Source organism: Haemorhous mexicanus, chromosome 22 (assembly GCF_027477595.1).
Source record: "Haemorhous mexicanus isolate bHaeMex1 chromosome 22, bHaeMex1.pri, whole genome shotgun sequence".
Classification (NCBI taxonomy): Eukaryota; Metazoa; Chordata; class Aves; order Passeriformes; family Fringillidae; genus Haemorhous; species Haemorhous mexicanus.
The window spans coordinates 11098114-11115015 of NC_082362.1; the positions used below are offsets into that span (position 1 = coordinate 11098114).

Here is a 16902-nt window from a genome sequence, read left to right on the forward strand (position 1 = left end):
TATTTCTAAGGTGCCCGCGGGTGAGCCCAGCTGACTCCCAGGTGCCAGAGCACCTGTGCGCTGGGAAGGGTTAATTTGGGTTGTTCCCGCACACAGCTGTGTGCCATTGCCGGGCTGGGGCAGTCAGAGCCGCGTGTACATGAAGAGCCCAGCCCCCGTACCTGAGCGGAGGTGTTCGCTCACACTCGCGGCTGGGCCGGCGGCGCTTCTCGAGAGCACGGCGCTCCGGGCTGCGGGGCTCGGCACTGCTCCGTACCTGGCGGCCGGTGCTCGGCACTGCTCCGTACCTGGCGGCCGGTGCTCCTTGCCCGCGGCTCGGCAGGACGGGCGGATGGCATCGCGCTGGAGCAGGCTCCTGCCGGCGCGGGAGGAGGTGCCAGTGGTGTCCAAGCACTGGACCGTGGGCACCTCTGGAGCGCGTTCCTGCTGGGGCTGCCTGCGGCCACCTCTCCCCTTGCCCCCAAGTATCAGATTTTGTGGTTTTGTGGCACTGGCTGTGGTGAGCTGCGTGTAGCTGCCGGTTGTTACACAGCAGTGGAGTGGAGGTGTAATGCTTATCCATCACAGCAGTAACAAGTTTTTCTAACAGGTGCCTGCCCTCCTGCTCCTTCCCCTCTGCAGTTCACTGCTGGGGAAGCAGTAGGAGCTGTCCAAGTTCAGATGTAAAGTTGTTGCTGTAGCCAAGGTTCCCGAGCCCGACTGCCGTGTCCTGGTACTCATTAATGCTGGAATCAGAACCCGTCAGGTGTCGCAGGGAGCGTGGAGGGGCAGAGCAGGGACAGGCACGGCAAGGACAGTCCGCGTGTGGAGCAGCAGGACTGTGTCCCGGGATAACCCAGCCAGCAGCTGGCTCTGGGCAGGTGGTACCTGCTGAATGCTGCCACAAACATGCTGCTTCGATTAGAAATTTCTGCTTGAACCAGAACCTATGAGCTGAGGCTGTGCAAGGTTTTATTTAGAAGCGGGTGCGCTTGCTCTCCTGAGTAATGCTTAAATATATAAATAAATCTGATAAATGTTTTCCAAGTGTGAACATTGCAATCTTGTGCTAATGCATGAGATGGAAAGTGAAATGGATTTTTATAACCCAAGCCAGCTCAAGCTGAGGAGAAGTAGTGATGTGTAATTAAAAAATCTGAGGCTAATTTGTTTTTAAAGTCTCTAAAATGTTTTTAATTGGACTCTGGTTTTTAAATTACTTGAATAATGCTTGAAAGTGTTATTTGTACCTTCTGTGTCATCTGCATTTTTGTTTTGTCTCTGATTTGTTTTTTTCCTTCTCCCAAGTCCTCACCAATGCTCTTTTAGAGCACTTATAGTGGCTTGGCTTTTTAGGGTTGACCAGAGCTTTCCAGTCTAAAATAGCCATGAGAGCCTTTGTTGATTACAAGCAGGTTGAGGTAACACCCCTCACCTGTGCCCTCACAGACCTGTGGAAGGGCTCCTGTCTGTGCTCACAGTCAGAAAATGGCTCAGGTTGCAGTTGGAGACCTTAAGATGGAGATTTTATTTGTCTTCAATAATCGATTGACGGAGGCAGGAATTGAGCATGAGCCACTAGTAACCTCCCACCAGATGATGCTGCCCTTAATGACTGTATGTAACTTTCTCCAGTAGAATTTTCAACCTCATTTTTTATCATGTGTGACTTCATACAGCCACTTCTGCCTGCTTGCTGGGAAAAGCTGACTCCATGTCTGTGTCTGTTCTCAGAGCCCTGGTCCCCTTCCCTTGCCCTTTAAACCCAGACTCTTATTTTCTGTTGAACGATTTTCCCCTAACCTCAGTAGCCAAAGGAGTTCATAGGCAGTGGATTCTTGCTGTGGGTTGTTCCACCCAACCCTGGTAAAATTCAGTTGTCTTTGGAAATTGTAGAACAGTTATCTCCAAAGTCACTTGGTGCAAAGTGTTTAGTTTGTTTTGCCTCAGTCTCTCAGCTAAAACTTCTGCATTTTTCCTTTGGGAAATTTAATGCTGTTTGCTTTTCCTCAGATGGGCTTTCAGTTCCCATTGGTAGGGAATGTATTTTGCTGGCTCTCACAGAAAGGAAGACATGTAATGTGTTTTGAAAATGTAACTGCTGGGATTCATGCTGAGGCCGCTTGGAAGTTCATGTTTCAAGCATTTATCTCTCTCTGCAGGAAAATCTGTTGTGACAAGCAGACTCATAAAACAGGCTTTTTTCTCTGGCCATTTCCTTTTGCCTCCTGAAATGGAGGGTTTTGCCATTTCTGGATTTAAACAGTACTTTCTAGCTGTGAAACAAACAGGATAACAATAACCTTAACAGTTCTACCCTGAACAATTTCAGAGCACTTCAGAAACTCAATTGCTCAACTTGCAGCTGAAATGTAAGGACTTCTGAGCAGAAGCACAATAGCTATTGAACAGCTTTTATTACACTACCAGTCTTTCATCAGAAGTAAGGAGTCAGTGCAGTAGGAGCTGTCAATAAAGGAGGTGAGCAGAAGCTGCCCAAGCTGAAGAAGATATGGATGGTGGACATTAGGTTTTTTCCTTTGAGGAAAAAATGCTGTAGGAATTAACTGTCTTCCTGGTTATTGTGATATGCTATGAGCATTCTTTACCATTTTTAAAGTTTTCTTATAATAAAATTTAAAAAAATTAAACATAAAGGCATTTCTCTTATGTATTTCTTGAGTGAAACTTAATAAATAATCCATGTATTATGGTATGGGTTCAGTGTTTGACTGCTTCTGAAAGTTTCAGCCCTTGTAGGGTGCGGGAGAAAGAGCAGTGATCCATTAGAGGATGCTGCAAATGCTGAGCAGCTTCTCTTTGGGGAGTTTGCTCTGCTTTTCCTGTAGAATGCTGCCACCAGGATCTTCTGTACTCCTCAAGTGCCGAGATCTTTGCCTGCCTAGGCAGAGCTTTCCTGTCCCTGCTCTCAGGGGTGGCAGACGTGCGTCCCCGGAGCCTGGCACCTGTTCCAGGGCGAGTGGTGTCCCCCGGGCTGCAGCTGGTTCAGGGACAGTGACACCCAGTGACATGAGTGCCTGTCTGTGCCACCAGGCAGGCCCAGACAAGAGCCTGGTTAGGGTGGGTGGCTCCTGAGTTGTTCTGCAGGGGAGGCACAGAGAACAGGAGGATGTTTCCAAGGCCGGGACAGGAGCCGGTGTCACAGCTGGCCCCAGTGCTCCCTCCCACCTGCACAGGCTCCCCTCCAGGCTCTGGGAGCAGCCCTCCATCCCTTGCACATCCCTTCCCTGTGGGGGCAGGCGGTGATGTTTCTGTTAATGAGATTAATTTGCAGTTTGGTCAGGTCTGCTGGTAGCTGCCAGTGGGTGTGTGTGGAGGCTTGTGCTCAGAAAGCTCCATTGTCAAGTGCCTCCCAAGAGCAGAGACAAAGCAGCAGAATTCCCTGTGAGGAGCTGTGCAATATTGCAAGGGAATTAAGGAAACAAGTGAAAAAAAAAGCTTGTGTTCCATTTGATCAGAAACACTTGCTTTAGCTCCTTGCCTGGAGCATCCATGAATTACGTGGCAGTGAGGGATGACGTGGGATTGAAGAACATTGCATTCCAGCTTTTGAATCTTCTCATATCCTGTCTATGCCTTAAAAATGTTTTCTAATAACATTCAGTCACTCTCCAGAAAATGCACAGAGCTTGCTTGGCATCCAGTGGCAGTGGGGAACACACAGGGAGCCTGCTGTGTGTCCCTAGCTCTGAGTCTGGGGTTTGGTCTCCTCAGAGACACTGGATGGTGCTGCTCTAGAAAAGTAGTGTTGATTCTTGAATCTGAAACTCTTCCTCAGTTTTTATACACTTAAAATTTTAGTTGATGGGGATCTAAACATACTGAGCTGATTGGGGTGTGCCTGGGAAATGTGTGGTGGCAATGAATTAGCTGCTGAGCACTTGAGCTTTTGGTCATTCATTGAAACTACTCTTCTTCCTCCCTGTTAGGATGTGAATTCCAGTTAATGTTCTCTGGGATGCTGAGACTGATTTCATGGTCTGCAGTCCTGAAGTCATGTCTGTGACCTTGAGTTCTATGTGCACAGGCTGGTGTGATCCCTGCCAGTGTGGTGACTGTGCTGCACCAGGGCAGACTCTGTCTGTCCTCAGGCCAGTGGCACTCACTTGCTTTTGCCAGTAGTACCTCAGCCTTTCCTTGGGTGAATGAAACTGTGCCAAAGGGATTGCTGAGTACTCAGGGTAATCCAGATGTGAGTGCCCATTCACGAGTCCTCCTCACACCTCTGCTTCTTCCTTGATACCCTCTTACTCCTCCACCTCCAGCTGCTTCACTGTGAGGTCCTAACAGCCTTGTCAGAAAAGGCACAGGAAAAAAACAAATTGCCTGGCTCAAAGTTTATATTGTCAAGCCTCAGGTGTGAGCAGCGAGCCAGGTTTTATAAAGTGCAAACGACTTGTTTTGAAATCCTCGGCTGTAAAACACATTCTGCTTTCAAAGCCTCTTACATGTTTCCTTTTCCCCTCCAGTGTTTTCTTTGCCACTTAGAGGGCTCCTGTTTGGTAAGGAGCACAAATTCTGGAGGATCCATTGGATCCAGAATTTGGAGCGAGGCAAATGCCATGTGTTGAAAGGCTCGTGCAGCAAGTGCCAGAGCTGCAGCCTGCTGCCAGCCGGGCTGGGGGTGTAGGAGTGGGCACAGAGGCCCCAGGAGGATTTCTGGGGGAGGGGATGTTTAATTACAGCATCCAGAATTGGTCTCACAGATGGTCTTGCTGGAGGAGGAAGCCCTTCAAACCGGAGAAGGCACCTCCACAGGCAGCTGCAGAGCCCAGCTGTCAGTGGAGCACTGCACCTGCAGCTTCTCCTGGTCCAGCACCGAGGGGGAAAGCCCAAAACCTTGGGACCTGTCAGTGCCATGATGTGGTACCCAGTTAGCTCTAAACGTTGGAAGAAGGGTGTGTCTGGTTGAGACTTCTGCCATGGTAGCACTTACTTTCATATATTGAAAATGAATTGGCATATGTTTAGTCAGAGTGTCATAACCCTGTAATTGTAGCTCACAAATGAGAGAAGTCAAAAATTATGGTTGATTTGTATATGGAAGAGAGCAAGCTCTCCACGGCCAGGAGGAAATGAGTGTCTGATAAATGAGTTGGTGGTGAGTTGGAAGCCAGTGAGGTTTCATGTGCTGTTAGGCTGAGGAAGCCATTGGGGAGAAATCACTGGCAGATGAACGGAGGGTGACTACAGCCTCTTGCCAAGAGCCTCATTGTAAGAGTTGTCTGTTTCTACTTTAATTTTTGGAAGTCGGTAATTTGCAATGATTTCCCTCTAGAGCTTGACATATCTTAAGCCCTGAAACTGGAAAGGAACTTTGTTTTTGGTGCAGCAGAGCTTCCAAGGCCTAATTTGTAATTGCTGTGGCATGTTCCCTGTTTCCCAGGTAGGGGGAAGGTGGCCCTAAACCTCTCTGGCCCTAAATCCCTCTGTGCCTGTGTCACTCAGGGATGCTTTGTGCTTGAAAAAGAGCAGACTGGCACAGGTGGAAAAGGGACACAGCTACACAGTCTGGTTTCATGAGCAGAGAGACTGTGAAGGCCAAGGATGAATCATATAAAATGTCTTTCACAGCTCTTCAAAAGTTATGCTGGAGAAGTTCTCTGGATGGTACTGTTGGCCCAGTGAAATCTGCCTTCTATGGGGGCACACCCCAAACAGACCTGTCCTTGTTCTGCCAGAGGTTTCCTCATGCTGTTATAAGCCCCTTAGGTTTGTTTGTTCTTCCCTCCTTAAATCCATTCATCCCTGCAAAACGTGATGTGGGGGAGTTGTTTGTCTGTTGTGGGGGGAAGGGGCTAGCAGTGGTTGGAACTGAAACTCCCAAGTGCTGTGCTGATTTTGCTGGGATCATACAATCATTTCTCTCTATTCATTTTAGGTGAAGCAGATCATGGAAGAAGCTGTCACCCGGAAATTTGTACATGAAGACAGCAGTCACATCATCGCCTTATGTGGTAAATGTCAGGCGAAGAGCTAATGCTGCCTCACCTTACTTTTACTCTAGACATTTATTTTCTCTGCTGTCAGAGATAAATGCAGGGATTTAGATACTAGAAATCATGGTGTTCAGGCCCATTTCACCTCTGTATTTGCTACGTGTGTGTTTACATTACAAATTCTTAAGTAACTCTTACTTAAATGTCATTATCTGAGTACCCAGCCAAGATGACAGGTGGCCTTGCTGGAGGCTGGCTGTGTGTTCCAGGGAGCTCCCAGTGTGGTCTGCCTGCTCTCTGTTCCTGGAATCCTGTCCTGGAAGCTGTGCTGCATTGTTGGTGTAACAGGTGATGGGGTGGCAGCAGTTTCTGTTAGACTCTGCTTGGCCAAAATTAGGAATACTTTAAAGTCTTCATACTTCTCTCGTCCTCCTACTGTGATTCCAGTTGGTTTTGTGTTCTAAATTCTTCATGGTCTGAAGAACTAATAGCCCTGCATTGAGCTGCCTCATTATTGCCCAGCAATCCTACCTGTCCTAAAGCAGACTCCAGCCTGCTGCTGCTTTGAATGGAGGCCTTGATTAACTCGAAAGCAGAAGGTGAAGCTGAATGTTCTGTTTTTACTTTGGCTGATTGAATGGAGAAATCCCTTCCAGCAGATTTGGCTAACAGCTCCTGGCTGGTGCTCTCCTGTGTGTACAGTTCTCTTCCCTCCCCCACTCCAGTTTTGTGTGACTCTTCAAGAGGTTTTTCCCTTCTATTTAAAATTAGATTGGTTCAGTACATGAGTCATTTTTGGTGAATCTTCGTTATAAATATAGAATTCTTGTGAATCATTTTACTCTCCTGCTAGGCTGAGTTTAGCAAGAGCCTCTTAAATACCTGATGGCTGATTTCAGGGTCTCTGCATCAGTAGCTGAACAGGTCGCAGCAGTCCCAGGTCCTAGATGGCCGAAGGTGCCAATTAAATGTCATGTGCCCCTTGTCCTGGGAAGTGCTCCAGCTGTGTGCCACCCTTGCTGGCCTGGAGGAATGGTGCCTCTGCAGGTCAGCTGTGCTCATCCAGCAGGAGGGATGTGTAACCACGAGGACTCTGCTCCAGTCTGTGCTCCCTGCCGGGGTGCTCTGGGAGAAGGAGAGCAGTGCTGATGTTTCCATCCTTGTGGGGAAGCAGTGAGGGCAGGAGATTCTGTATTTGCTCCCAACCCAAGTTACATCCCAGGGGCTCTGTCATCCCCTCTGATTTCCAGGAGATCTGGCTCTGCTTCAGAGCCACAGCAGCTCCATTTGGCCTGTGGCTGATGTGTGCCATTGTGGGACCAAGCTCTGAATTCCTTTGGGCTGGGTTTGCTCCAGAGCAAGTTCCACTGGGGCTGTGTGGCCAGCCAGGGGCCAGTGCAGTGCTGAGTGTGATTGCAGCAGCTTCTGCTGGAAGCTGGCTGTGGCCATTGGCAGCCCGGGCGCTGGGAGACGTTTCCTTGGGAACGGCAGCTGCCACTGACGTGGGGCTGGTGGAGCTGTGTGCCAGGGCAGCTCCTCCTGCCCTGAGCCCCTCTCTGCCTGCTGCTCCTCCTGCCCAGCCTGCCCTGAGCCCCCCTCTCTGCCTGCTGCTCCTCCTGCTCCTCCTGCCCTGAGCCCCTCTCTCTGCCTGCTGCTCCTCCTGCCCTGAGCCCCTCTCTCTGCCTGCTGCTCCTCCTGCCCAGCCTGCCCTGAGCCCCCCTCTCTGCCTGCTGCTCCTCCTGCCCTGAGCCCCCCTCTCTGCCTGCTGCTCCTCCTGCTCCTCCTGCCCTGAGCTCCTCTCTGCCCAAAGCCCTCTCTCTGCCCTGAGCTCCTCTCTCTGCCCTGAGCCCCCTCTCTACCCTGAGCCCCCCTCTCTGCCCAAAGCCCCTCTCTGCCCAAAGCCCCTCTCTGCCCTGAGCCCCCCTCTCTGCCCTGAGCCCCCCTCTCTGCCCTGAGCCCCCCTCTCTGCCCGGGGCCCCCCTCTCTGCCCTGAGCCCCTCTCTGCCCTGAGCCCCCCTCTCTGCCCTGAGCCCCCCTCTCTGCCCGGGGCCCCCCTCTCTGCCCTGAGCCCCCCTCTCTGCCCTGAGCCCCCCTCTCTGCCCAAAGCCCCCCTCTCTGCCCTGAGCCCCCTCTCTGCCCTGAGCCCCCCTCTCTGCCCTGAGCCCCCTCTCTGCCCTGAGCCCCCCTCTCTGCCCTGAGCCCCCCTCTCTGCCCAGAGCCCCCCTCTCTGCCCAGAGCCCCCCTCTCTGCCCTGAGCCCCCCTCCCTGCCCTGAGCCCCCCTCTCTGCCCAGAGCCCCCCTCTCTGCCCTGAGCCCCTCTCTGCCCAGAGCCCCCCTCTCTGCCCTGAGCCCCCCTCTCTGCCCTGAGCCCCCCTCTCTGCCCTGAGCCCCTCTCTCTGCCCTGAGCCCCTCTCTCTGCCCTGAGCCCCCCTCTCTGCCCTGAGCCCCTCTCTCTGCCCTGAGCCCCTCTCTCTGCCCTGAGCCCCTCTCTCTGCCCTGAGCCCCTCTCTCTGCCCTGAGCCCCTCTCTCTGCCCTGAGCCCCCCTCTCTGCCCAAAGCCCCCCTCTCTGCCCTGAGCCCCCCTCTCTGCCCTGAGCCCCTCTCTCTGCCCTGCAGCTGCACCAGCCCTTGCCCACTTCTGCAGTTCTGAGGGAAGGGGAAGGCAAAGCAGCATCTCTGTTTCTGCACTCACCTCAAGTGTATTTGCAGGGTTTCCAGTGCAGCACATTACGCCTACAGTGTTTGTCCAAAAGCTGCCTGCAGTTTGCTGAGCCTTTTCTGTGTGGCTGCCCACCTTTAGTCTGGCAGTAACACTCTGCTCAAAGCAATTAAAAACTTGTTTAAGTCAGCTTCATACTGCAAACAGGGTTTATTCATGAATGCCTCAGACATGGTTATCCAGATGGTCTCTACATTTCCAATATCTACTTTGAAATGAGTCTTAGTAGTTTGTTGTCTTAGAATAATACTTTGAGTATATTAAATTAAATAATCCTGAATTCCCCATGCTATAAACTAATCACCATAGAATTCAGGTGGGTTATGGAGAGTTGGTGTGTGCCACAATCAAAATATATGTTGTTTAGGTGTAAATCCAGCATGGCAGCTTGGCAGAGAGAATATTCTTACTGTGTTTTGGGGAAAGGTTAGTAGTAAACATTAGTAAAAATAGTAACTTGGGCACTATTAAACATACAGAATTTGGCTTTTCAATGAGATTTCAGTTCAAAATTAAGGAAGAGATGAACTGCATGAAAAGCTTTTTTTGGCCTGAATAATTAACCTGCTACCAGTAATTAAAGCCATTAATTAAAATGTGCAGAATCCCTTTGTGGCTGAACTGAAAAGGCCAGTTCTGATTTGAGCTGCAGAATGGTATTTAATGTTGTGCTTGGGGCTTCTTGTAAACCTTGTCTGAGGGTGGCATTGCATGTGTCCCTCGGGACGTGAGGGAGATGAGGGAGCTGGGGATTCCACTGCTGTTCCTGGGGAATGCACCAGAGCTGTGCAGCTGTGGCTGGGCTTGTGGCAGGGGCATCACCAGCTCCTTTCTTGTTCCTGAATCTGAACTCAAATCCTGTGAGACACTGAGACCAAAGAAAACAAAAAATTCCCATCTTCTTTTTGTTTCTCAATGCTTGGTAGCTTTTTTTGGAATACTTTGGATACTTGACATGTGCTGTTTCTTCCTATCTTCAGTTACTAATATTTAATTTACCACCAGTACTGGTTACAGTTCTTCACTTCAAAGACAATTGGAAGTATTTGGTTTTCCTTTCCTTCAGTGTCATTGAATAATCTTTGCCCTCCAGATCTGTTCTAAAACTGTGTCTAGACCAGACTTACAGAGCAGAAATGCTTTTCCCCTTTTGAACCCAAGGAGAAAATGTGCCATTTCTGGGTGTTACATTACTGCTCTGTCCTGACAGATTTATTGAGGATCTTTGCTGCAGAGCCTGCAATTCCAGGTGCAGAGGAGAGGAGCAGGGAGCCTCTCCTGAGGAGCCGAGGAAGCTTGGCTGGCTCAGCCCTAGGGGATGAGCCAGTCCTGTTGATTTAGCTGCATTAACCTCAACTTTTTCCATCCCCATTATGCATAATGCTTTTCTTCTCTTACTAACTGGGTTTTTTTTTCTGGGTAATGCTGTGTTTAAACAACACAGATCTTAAAAAAAAAAAGAACAAAACCACATCACGATCTGGCCAGTCATGCCCTGGGAAAGGTGACAGGCCTTGACTGCAGAGTTGGATCTGGATATGAACTGCAGGTGTTTGTAGGGGATCTGGATATGAACTGCAGGTGTTTGTTTGGGATCTGGATGTTAACTGCAGGTGTTTGTTTGGGATCTGGATGTTAACTGCAGGTGTTTGTTTGGGATCTGGATATGAACTGCAGGTGTTTGTTTGGGATCTGGATATGAACTGCAGGTGTTTGTGTGGGATCTGGATATGAACTGCAGGTGTTTGTGTGGGATCTGGATATGAACTGCAGGTGTTTGTGTGGGATCTGGGTATGAACTGCAGGTGTTTGTTTGGGATCTGGATATGAACTGCAGGTGTTTGTTTGGGATCTGGATATGAACTGCAGGTGTTTGTGTGGGATCTGGGTATGAACTGCAGGTGTTTGTGTGGGATCTGGGTATGAACTGCAGGTGTTTGTGTGGGATCTGGATGTTAACTGCAGGTGTTTGTGTGGGATCTGGATGTTAACTGCAGGTGTTTAGTCATATGTGCAGCCCTTCAAACAAAAGAAGGGTGTGGTGCCTGCCCGGGGGAGCCTGGGAAATAATGAATTCCCATTAGTAAACAGTCCTTGGTGCTTTCTCTGTGTGAATAACACGTCAGAGAGGTGGCCTGAGGCCTTTCAGCAGACATCTGCCACCCAGAGAGAAGGGACACTTGCCTGAGCACAGCCAAGAGCTGCCAGTCCAGTCTTCTCTGAGGCTGAGCAGCCTGTGAACCCTTTGGTGGCTGAGGAGGTCCATGCACAAACAGATCCATGCAGTGCTGGGAGAGCCCTTGGCCAGCTCTGCAGGGCCCATCCTTCTTCTGTGTGGGTGACTTCCAGGTCTAGAAGCACCATGTGCCAGGTGGTAGGGGAGTGCTGTCGTACTTCTTCTCAGTGCAGTTTCTCCTGGGTGCTGCTGTGAGTTGGGCAGCAGCTCTTTCAGCTCCCCTGCGTTTATTCAGAGACTCAAACACAGCCTTGACTTGTGCCAGGCTGTGGCAGGTCAGAGCCTGACTCCATGGCTGTTTTTGTGAAGCCCTCCTGAGCTGGCATTTGTGTCTTATGCTGGTGCTTCTGCTCTCCTGCAGTGTCTGTGTACATCAGGACTGCATGAGCATTTATTGTTCTCAGAAACAGCGAGGAGAGCTGTCACCCACAAGAGCTCCTGAGATGTCTGTGCTTCAGGCTGTAATTCCACACTCCAGATCTGATGTGTGGGGCCTGTATCCATCCTTGCAGCTTCTTTCACTGAGCCCTGGGGCATCTAGACTTGGATAATCATCAGTGTAAGATGCTTCCTTCTTCAAAAATAAGTAGAGGGAATTGTTATTTGAAATAGTTATGTGTCACTGAGTGTCTGTTCACAGCAAAAGGACTGGTGTGTTCTGAGAATCAGAGTGGCTCCTGGCTCCTCTTCACAGCTGGAGCCAATCCAGTGTATGACAGGATTGTCATTAATGAATGTGCAAATCACTAGGATTGGACTTTGTGTGGAGCAGTTCAACAGTTCCTTCCCAGCTCCCTAGGGCAGGTGAGCACTCTGGAGGTGGGAGGCAGTAGGAGAGCACTTGTGCTGCTGGATTTTCTCACAGAGTTGAGATCTGATAGTCTGAAGTTGCAGGGCCTTGCCCATCTGTAGGAGCACAATCAAAGAGCTTCAGCTGAGGTCTGGATCAGTCTCCATCCACACTGGCAGTGGAAATCCAGGGATCCTTGGGCCATGCCTATGGCTGGTGACTCCTGGAGAGCAGGTATGCAGGGTCCTTTGGATGGCTGGTGTCTGAGCTGCAGGAGGGCCAGGCACTGCTGGTTTACAGTCTCACTGCTAATGACCCAGGGCTAACCACAGCAGTGGGCTTAGCTGTGGGGCTGTTGCTTCCTTAGGATGACTTGTGATCCCATTTTGCACAAAGTTAATTGTGTTTGAAAGAAAACCCAATTTTGTTCCTGTTATTTTCAGCTGGAGTGACAGCATTCCAGTTCTGAAAGCCAGCCCCTTTAGGAAGAGATGTCTTGTCCTTTGGGATTTTTAGCTGATTGCCTTGAGGCTTCTGAATAGCACCCTGTTCAGATTTGACAGAAAACAAAGAATTCAGTTTTGTCTCTTTTTTCCTTAGCTCACAGAAATGCAACTTCTGTAGAAATAGATGTAAATAACAACTGCCCAACCTGACAGTTTATCATCTTAATTCTTTTGGCTTTCTACCCCTGGCATTGATATTTTTAAAAAATGAAGATTATCTGCTATGGAAGTGCAGATCTCTCACAAACAAAACACAAATCTCCCTGTATTACTGCTCCTATTTGGGAAACAAACATTTTCAATGATGAATAATGCTTAAAAAATAGTTTACAGAGATTCTACATCACTTGATAAACACATTAGCCCAGAGAGTGTACCAGAGATGATCATAATTGGGGGAAGGCAAATTTTTTTTCATGCACATTTAGAAGGTTTTTGACTGTGCTCCAAAGATGATGCTTAAATTAATGAGTGGTGTGCTGTGGTGGGGAGGAAAAAAACAGAGTGAATATTAGCTCTGATGTGAAATGAAACAGTTTTTGAACTGCATGTGTTTTTAGCTTGAGAAGTGAAATAAAATCTCTTGTGCTTTTTAGAGAACTCTGCTAAACATTTTGTTTTGATCCTGGGTCATCAAATTGGATAATTTTCAATATTTAGAGAAACTTCAGTAATTTTGATTTACCCTTAACAGTGTTTAATGAAAACACTTCTGTTTTCTGAAGGTTGCTGAGATCCTTGAAGCTTAATGAGCACAGTTTTAAAGAGGAGCAGTCACCAGATTTCAGCCCCAAAGTTTCCCAGCCACTGTAGAACTGGGAATTGTCCATTTAGATACTTTAAAAAAATTATTTTCTAGGGAATTATTGAGCACAGGATGTTCTGTGGCACAGCCCACAGAGGCAGGTCGAGTGCAGGTGCACAGGGCACAGGAGCAGGTTTGGATGTTCCTCTGCAGCCCTTGGCACTCAGGTGCCAGCGTCTCCCAGTGACACAGCAGGCTGGAAGTGAACTGGGCAGGAGAACTGGTTTCAAACTGGGCAGGTCTGTGATGAGGATAAAGCAACAGCAGCTGGAGATCATGAGCATCTGATGGCTTCTTTATCATCCTCCTCTTTTCACTTGTTTTTAATTTCTTCAGCCTCATGAATTCAAATCCCTGTGCACAGTTTCCATGAAAACAAGGTATTTAGCTGCAGTATTTCTTCCTGTCTAAGGAAAATCTCATCTGCTAAGTACACCCCATAAATAATCCTTCCACAGGCCTTCTTTCCTCTGCTCACCACCCTTCCTGCCCCAGAACTTTCATTTCACAGTCCATTAAGTCATGTTAGAATTTTCATAGAGCCAAAAAAGGACAAAACCAAACCTGTTCACCTGACCCTGGAAGAAGTAGCTGTGGTGAAGTCATAAAAAAGTGACATTTCCTGAAGCCTGGTGGGCACTGTGATTATTTGAACTGTAAATCAATAATATATCTGCACTTAATTAAATTCTGCAGTGAATACTGCAGAGAATGTTCCTCAAAACTGTCTGGAGTTAATGAATTTTTAGATGGCTGCTGTCAGCTGAACCATACAAGAGAATTACCTGGGCTGTGCTGATTTATTCCCAGTTCAGAGCTGCTCTTCCACTGTGTGTGATGAGTTGCTGCCTTTTTATCTGGTCGGTTTTTGTTTGTGTTTGTTGTAGGTACAGTGGCAGTAGGCAGGCTCGGGGTCACACTGGGCTGTGCAGAGTTACTCACCTGTGTGCACACATACCTGTAGCAAACAGCACGTGTGCATGTGTACAGAGTTCCTGTGTGCACACACCACCACCCAGTGATGCCTTTCTGATGTCAGCAGTTTCTCCAGAAAGAGCCAAATCTTGTATTTCTAGGTCTTCTTAGAGTGTCAGATTCCAAAAAGGGGAAAATGGTTCATTTTCCCAGAAGTGGGTAAATAACCCCATTTCCCTGTCCCAAAGGTTCTTGTACTGTAACCCCTGAAGCAGTTTGTGTTGTCTCTTTAGGCAGCAGTCTGAGCTGTGCAGTTTATAACTCCCAGAGATCACCTGGCTTTGGTTTATCAAAAAGCACCACGGCCAAGGTGCTCTCGTGCCTTTGAAAAGGTTCTGCAGCTTGAGGTGCCTCCTCTGCCAGCTGCTTCAGGGTGTGTCAGCTTTCCTCTCTGCCTAAGCCTGGCCGCGGGCGATGCTGGCGAGGTGCAGTGAGTTCAGTGCCTGCCTTGGCCACGGAGCCAAAGGGAAGCCCTGCAGGCTCTGCCAGAGAGCTGGTCCCTCCCTGCTGTGCTGTGCCACTCTCCTGGTGGCTGGGAGGGATCCCTTGCTGCTGTCCCGTGCCACCAGGGTGCCATCCACACGGTCCCCTGCGCTGGAATGGGACGGCATCTGTATCACAAGATGTGCTGCTCTGCTTGCATGTTTTGTAGTCTAAACTGGATAAAAGCCATGGTGTGTTTGCAAGCACATTCAGATCAAGTCAGATGTGAATGTATTCCAGCTGTTCTGGAAGGAGCCTGGACAGAAGAGTGCTGCCAGCCAGTGCTGTCAGTCTGGGGTTGGTAGGAGAATGAAGTGACCTGAGGGTCACACAGGTCACACACTGTAACCTGCCCCCCAGTCCAAGGGCTCCTTACACGTAGAACTGGACATGTGTTAATCTCTTGTCCTGTGGAAAATACATTTTGAGGCAATCCAGCAGCAAATTCCAGTGTCTTGGCCCTTGCAGATGACCCCTGTGTGTGCATTATAGGCAGCTGGGGACTGATCTTACCCAAGTTCTTGTGATGAGAAGTGTCACAATGGAATAATTAAATATTGGGGCTCTAGGGACAGTCACTGGGGAAACTGCCCTCAGTGGCAGCTGCAGCATTTATTAATAATTAAAGCTGTGCCTGCTGTGCTTTTCACTAAATTTGTTTCATTAATATTTTATTGTTTTAAAGAAATTTTTAAAAAGCGGTGAAGGTGGGAAGAGAGTCTGTTTCCTAAGCAACAGCAATGCACTTCTTTGCAGTTATTTTTAAAGGCAGGTTGCTTCATCTAAGATTTGGAATCAAATTGCTGCATTGCTCCAGGCATCTTAAAGCTGCTTTTCTTTTTTCTTTACTTCTAATTGAAAGACAGAGCTCAGCAGTTGCTGGGTTAAGAGCCGTTGTGATGGTTGTTAGGCAGGAGCTAGACCGGGCTGTGCAGAACTTGTCCGTGCTGTCATCACTCGCTGTCCCCCGCAGCGCCGCGGGCGTTCCTGCACGATGCTCCTTCCCCTGGCAGGGAACCAGCCTGGCCTCAGAGATGGCATCAGTGCCCTGGCTGTTCCTGCATGGATGCTCCTTCCCCTGGCAGGGAACCAGCATCAGTGCCATGGCATCAGTGCCCTGGCTGTTCCTGCATGGATGCTCCTTCCCCTGGCAGGGAACCAGCCTGCTTCCACTCAGAGAGGGCATCAGTGCCCTGGCTGTTCCTGCATGGATGCTCCTTCCCCTGGCAGGGAACCAGCCTGCTTCCACTCAGAGAGGGCATCAGTGCCCTGGCTGTTCCTGCACGATGCTCCTTCCCCTGGCAGGGAACCAGCCTGGTTCCACTCAGAGAGGGCATCAGTGCCCTGGCTGTTCCTGCACGATGCTCCTTCCCCTGGCAGGGAACCAGCCTGGCCTCAGAGATGGCATCAGTGCCATGGCTGTTCCTGCATGGATGCTCCTTCCCCTGGCAGGGAACCAGCCTGGCCTCAGAGAGGGCATCAGTGCTGGGCTCCTGCTCCTGTCAGACCACGGGCTCTGCCTCTGCCACCCGTGGGTGTCCTTCAAGCACGGGGACATTTCTGATGGTTCAGAGGGGTCACTCAGGGATGTGCCCGCGTGTCCTGCTCCTCCTCCCAGGGACCAGTGCCCTGCACACACTGCTGTGCCTGGGGGGTGGATGGCTGGAAGTGCCACCAGCATGGGGAGCAGCATCAGACCTGCTGCTCGCTGTCTGTGTCTGAGCCATCGCTCCTGTCCTGAGCCAACAGGAGCGTGCCAGAGCTGAGCTCAGGCACTGCCCCGTTGTGCTGTGCCCCGGGGTGGGGCTCCTCAGGGTTCAGCAGGAGGTGTTTCTGTGTGACCCCAGCCTGGCCTGGGACTAGGGTTAGCTTTCAGGGCCCAAACAGTGAGGACAGGTCTATTTCAGATGCAGGCTTTTCAGGTGTTATGGGATTTGGAGCCTTCAAGTACAGTAAGGAGAGGACTCTTCAGGAAATGCTCAGCACCTGACAGTGTTGGGCATGAAGTGCAACAGAATGCTGCCTTCTCTCAAGAAGAGCTGCTGTGTCAGAGCAGATGGAGTGCCATGTGTTACTGTAACCAGTGTTTCAGGTGGGGAGCTACCTGTCCCCGTGGGCTGCCTGCTGCCACCCTGCACAGGAGAGCCCTGCGCAGTGCTGCGCTCAGAGCCCTGCCCTGGGCACACACCTGGCACACAGAGCTGGCTCTTTCCTCTTGCCTGTGAATGAACTGGTCTGGTCTTCATCCGTTTGTATGATTCTGTGAGTCATCTGCAGACTCACTTCAGAAGCTGATAGACAAGGAAGGCTTACTTTTCTGTTTAGATTTGTTGTGGTTGTTTTAATATGTATTTCTCATTTCCTTGCCCTGCAGCAGGTTACAGAGAGCTGGATAGATTTCTGCTGCAGTCTTGCAAGGCTGGCATAGTGCAGTGCAATGTTTCACTGG

General features: G+C 49.7%; 1 protein-coding gene across 8 annotated transcripts in view; it reads left to right on the forward strand.

Moving 5' to 3' along the window:
- Positions 1–16902, forward strand: part of SGSM2 (small G protein signaling modulator 2) — a 38579-nt gene that overhangs the window by 607 nt on the left and 21070 nt on the right. For all 8 annotated transcript variants that reach the window (XM_059866216.1, XM_059866220.1, XM_059866219.1 and 5 more), the window contains one exon: positions 5882–5957. In XM_059866216.1, the coding sequence (XP_059722199.1) occupies positions 5882–5957 (76 nt within the window). Of the gene's footprint in view, positions 1–5881; positions 5958–16902 lie in introns of those variants that run through there.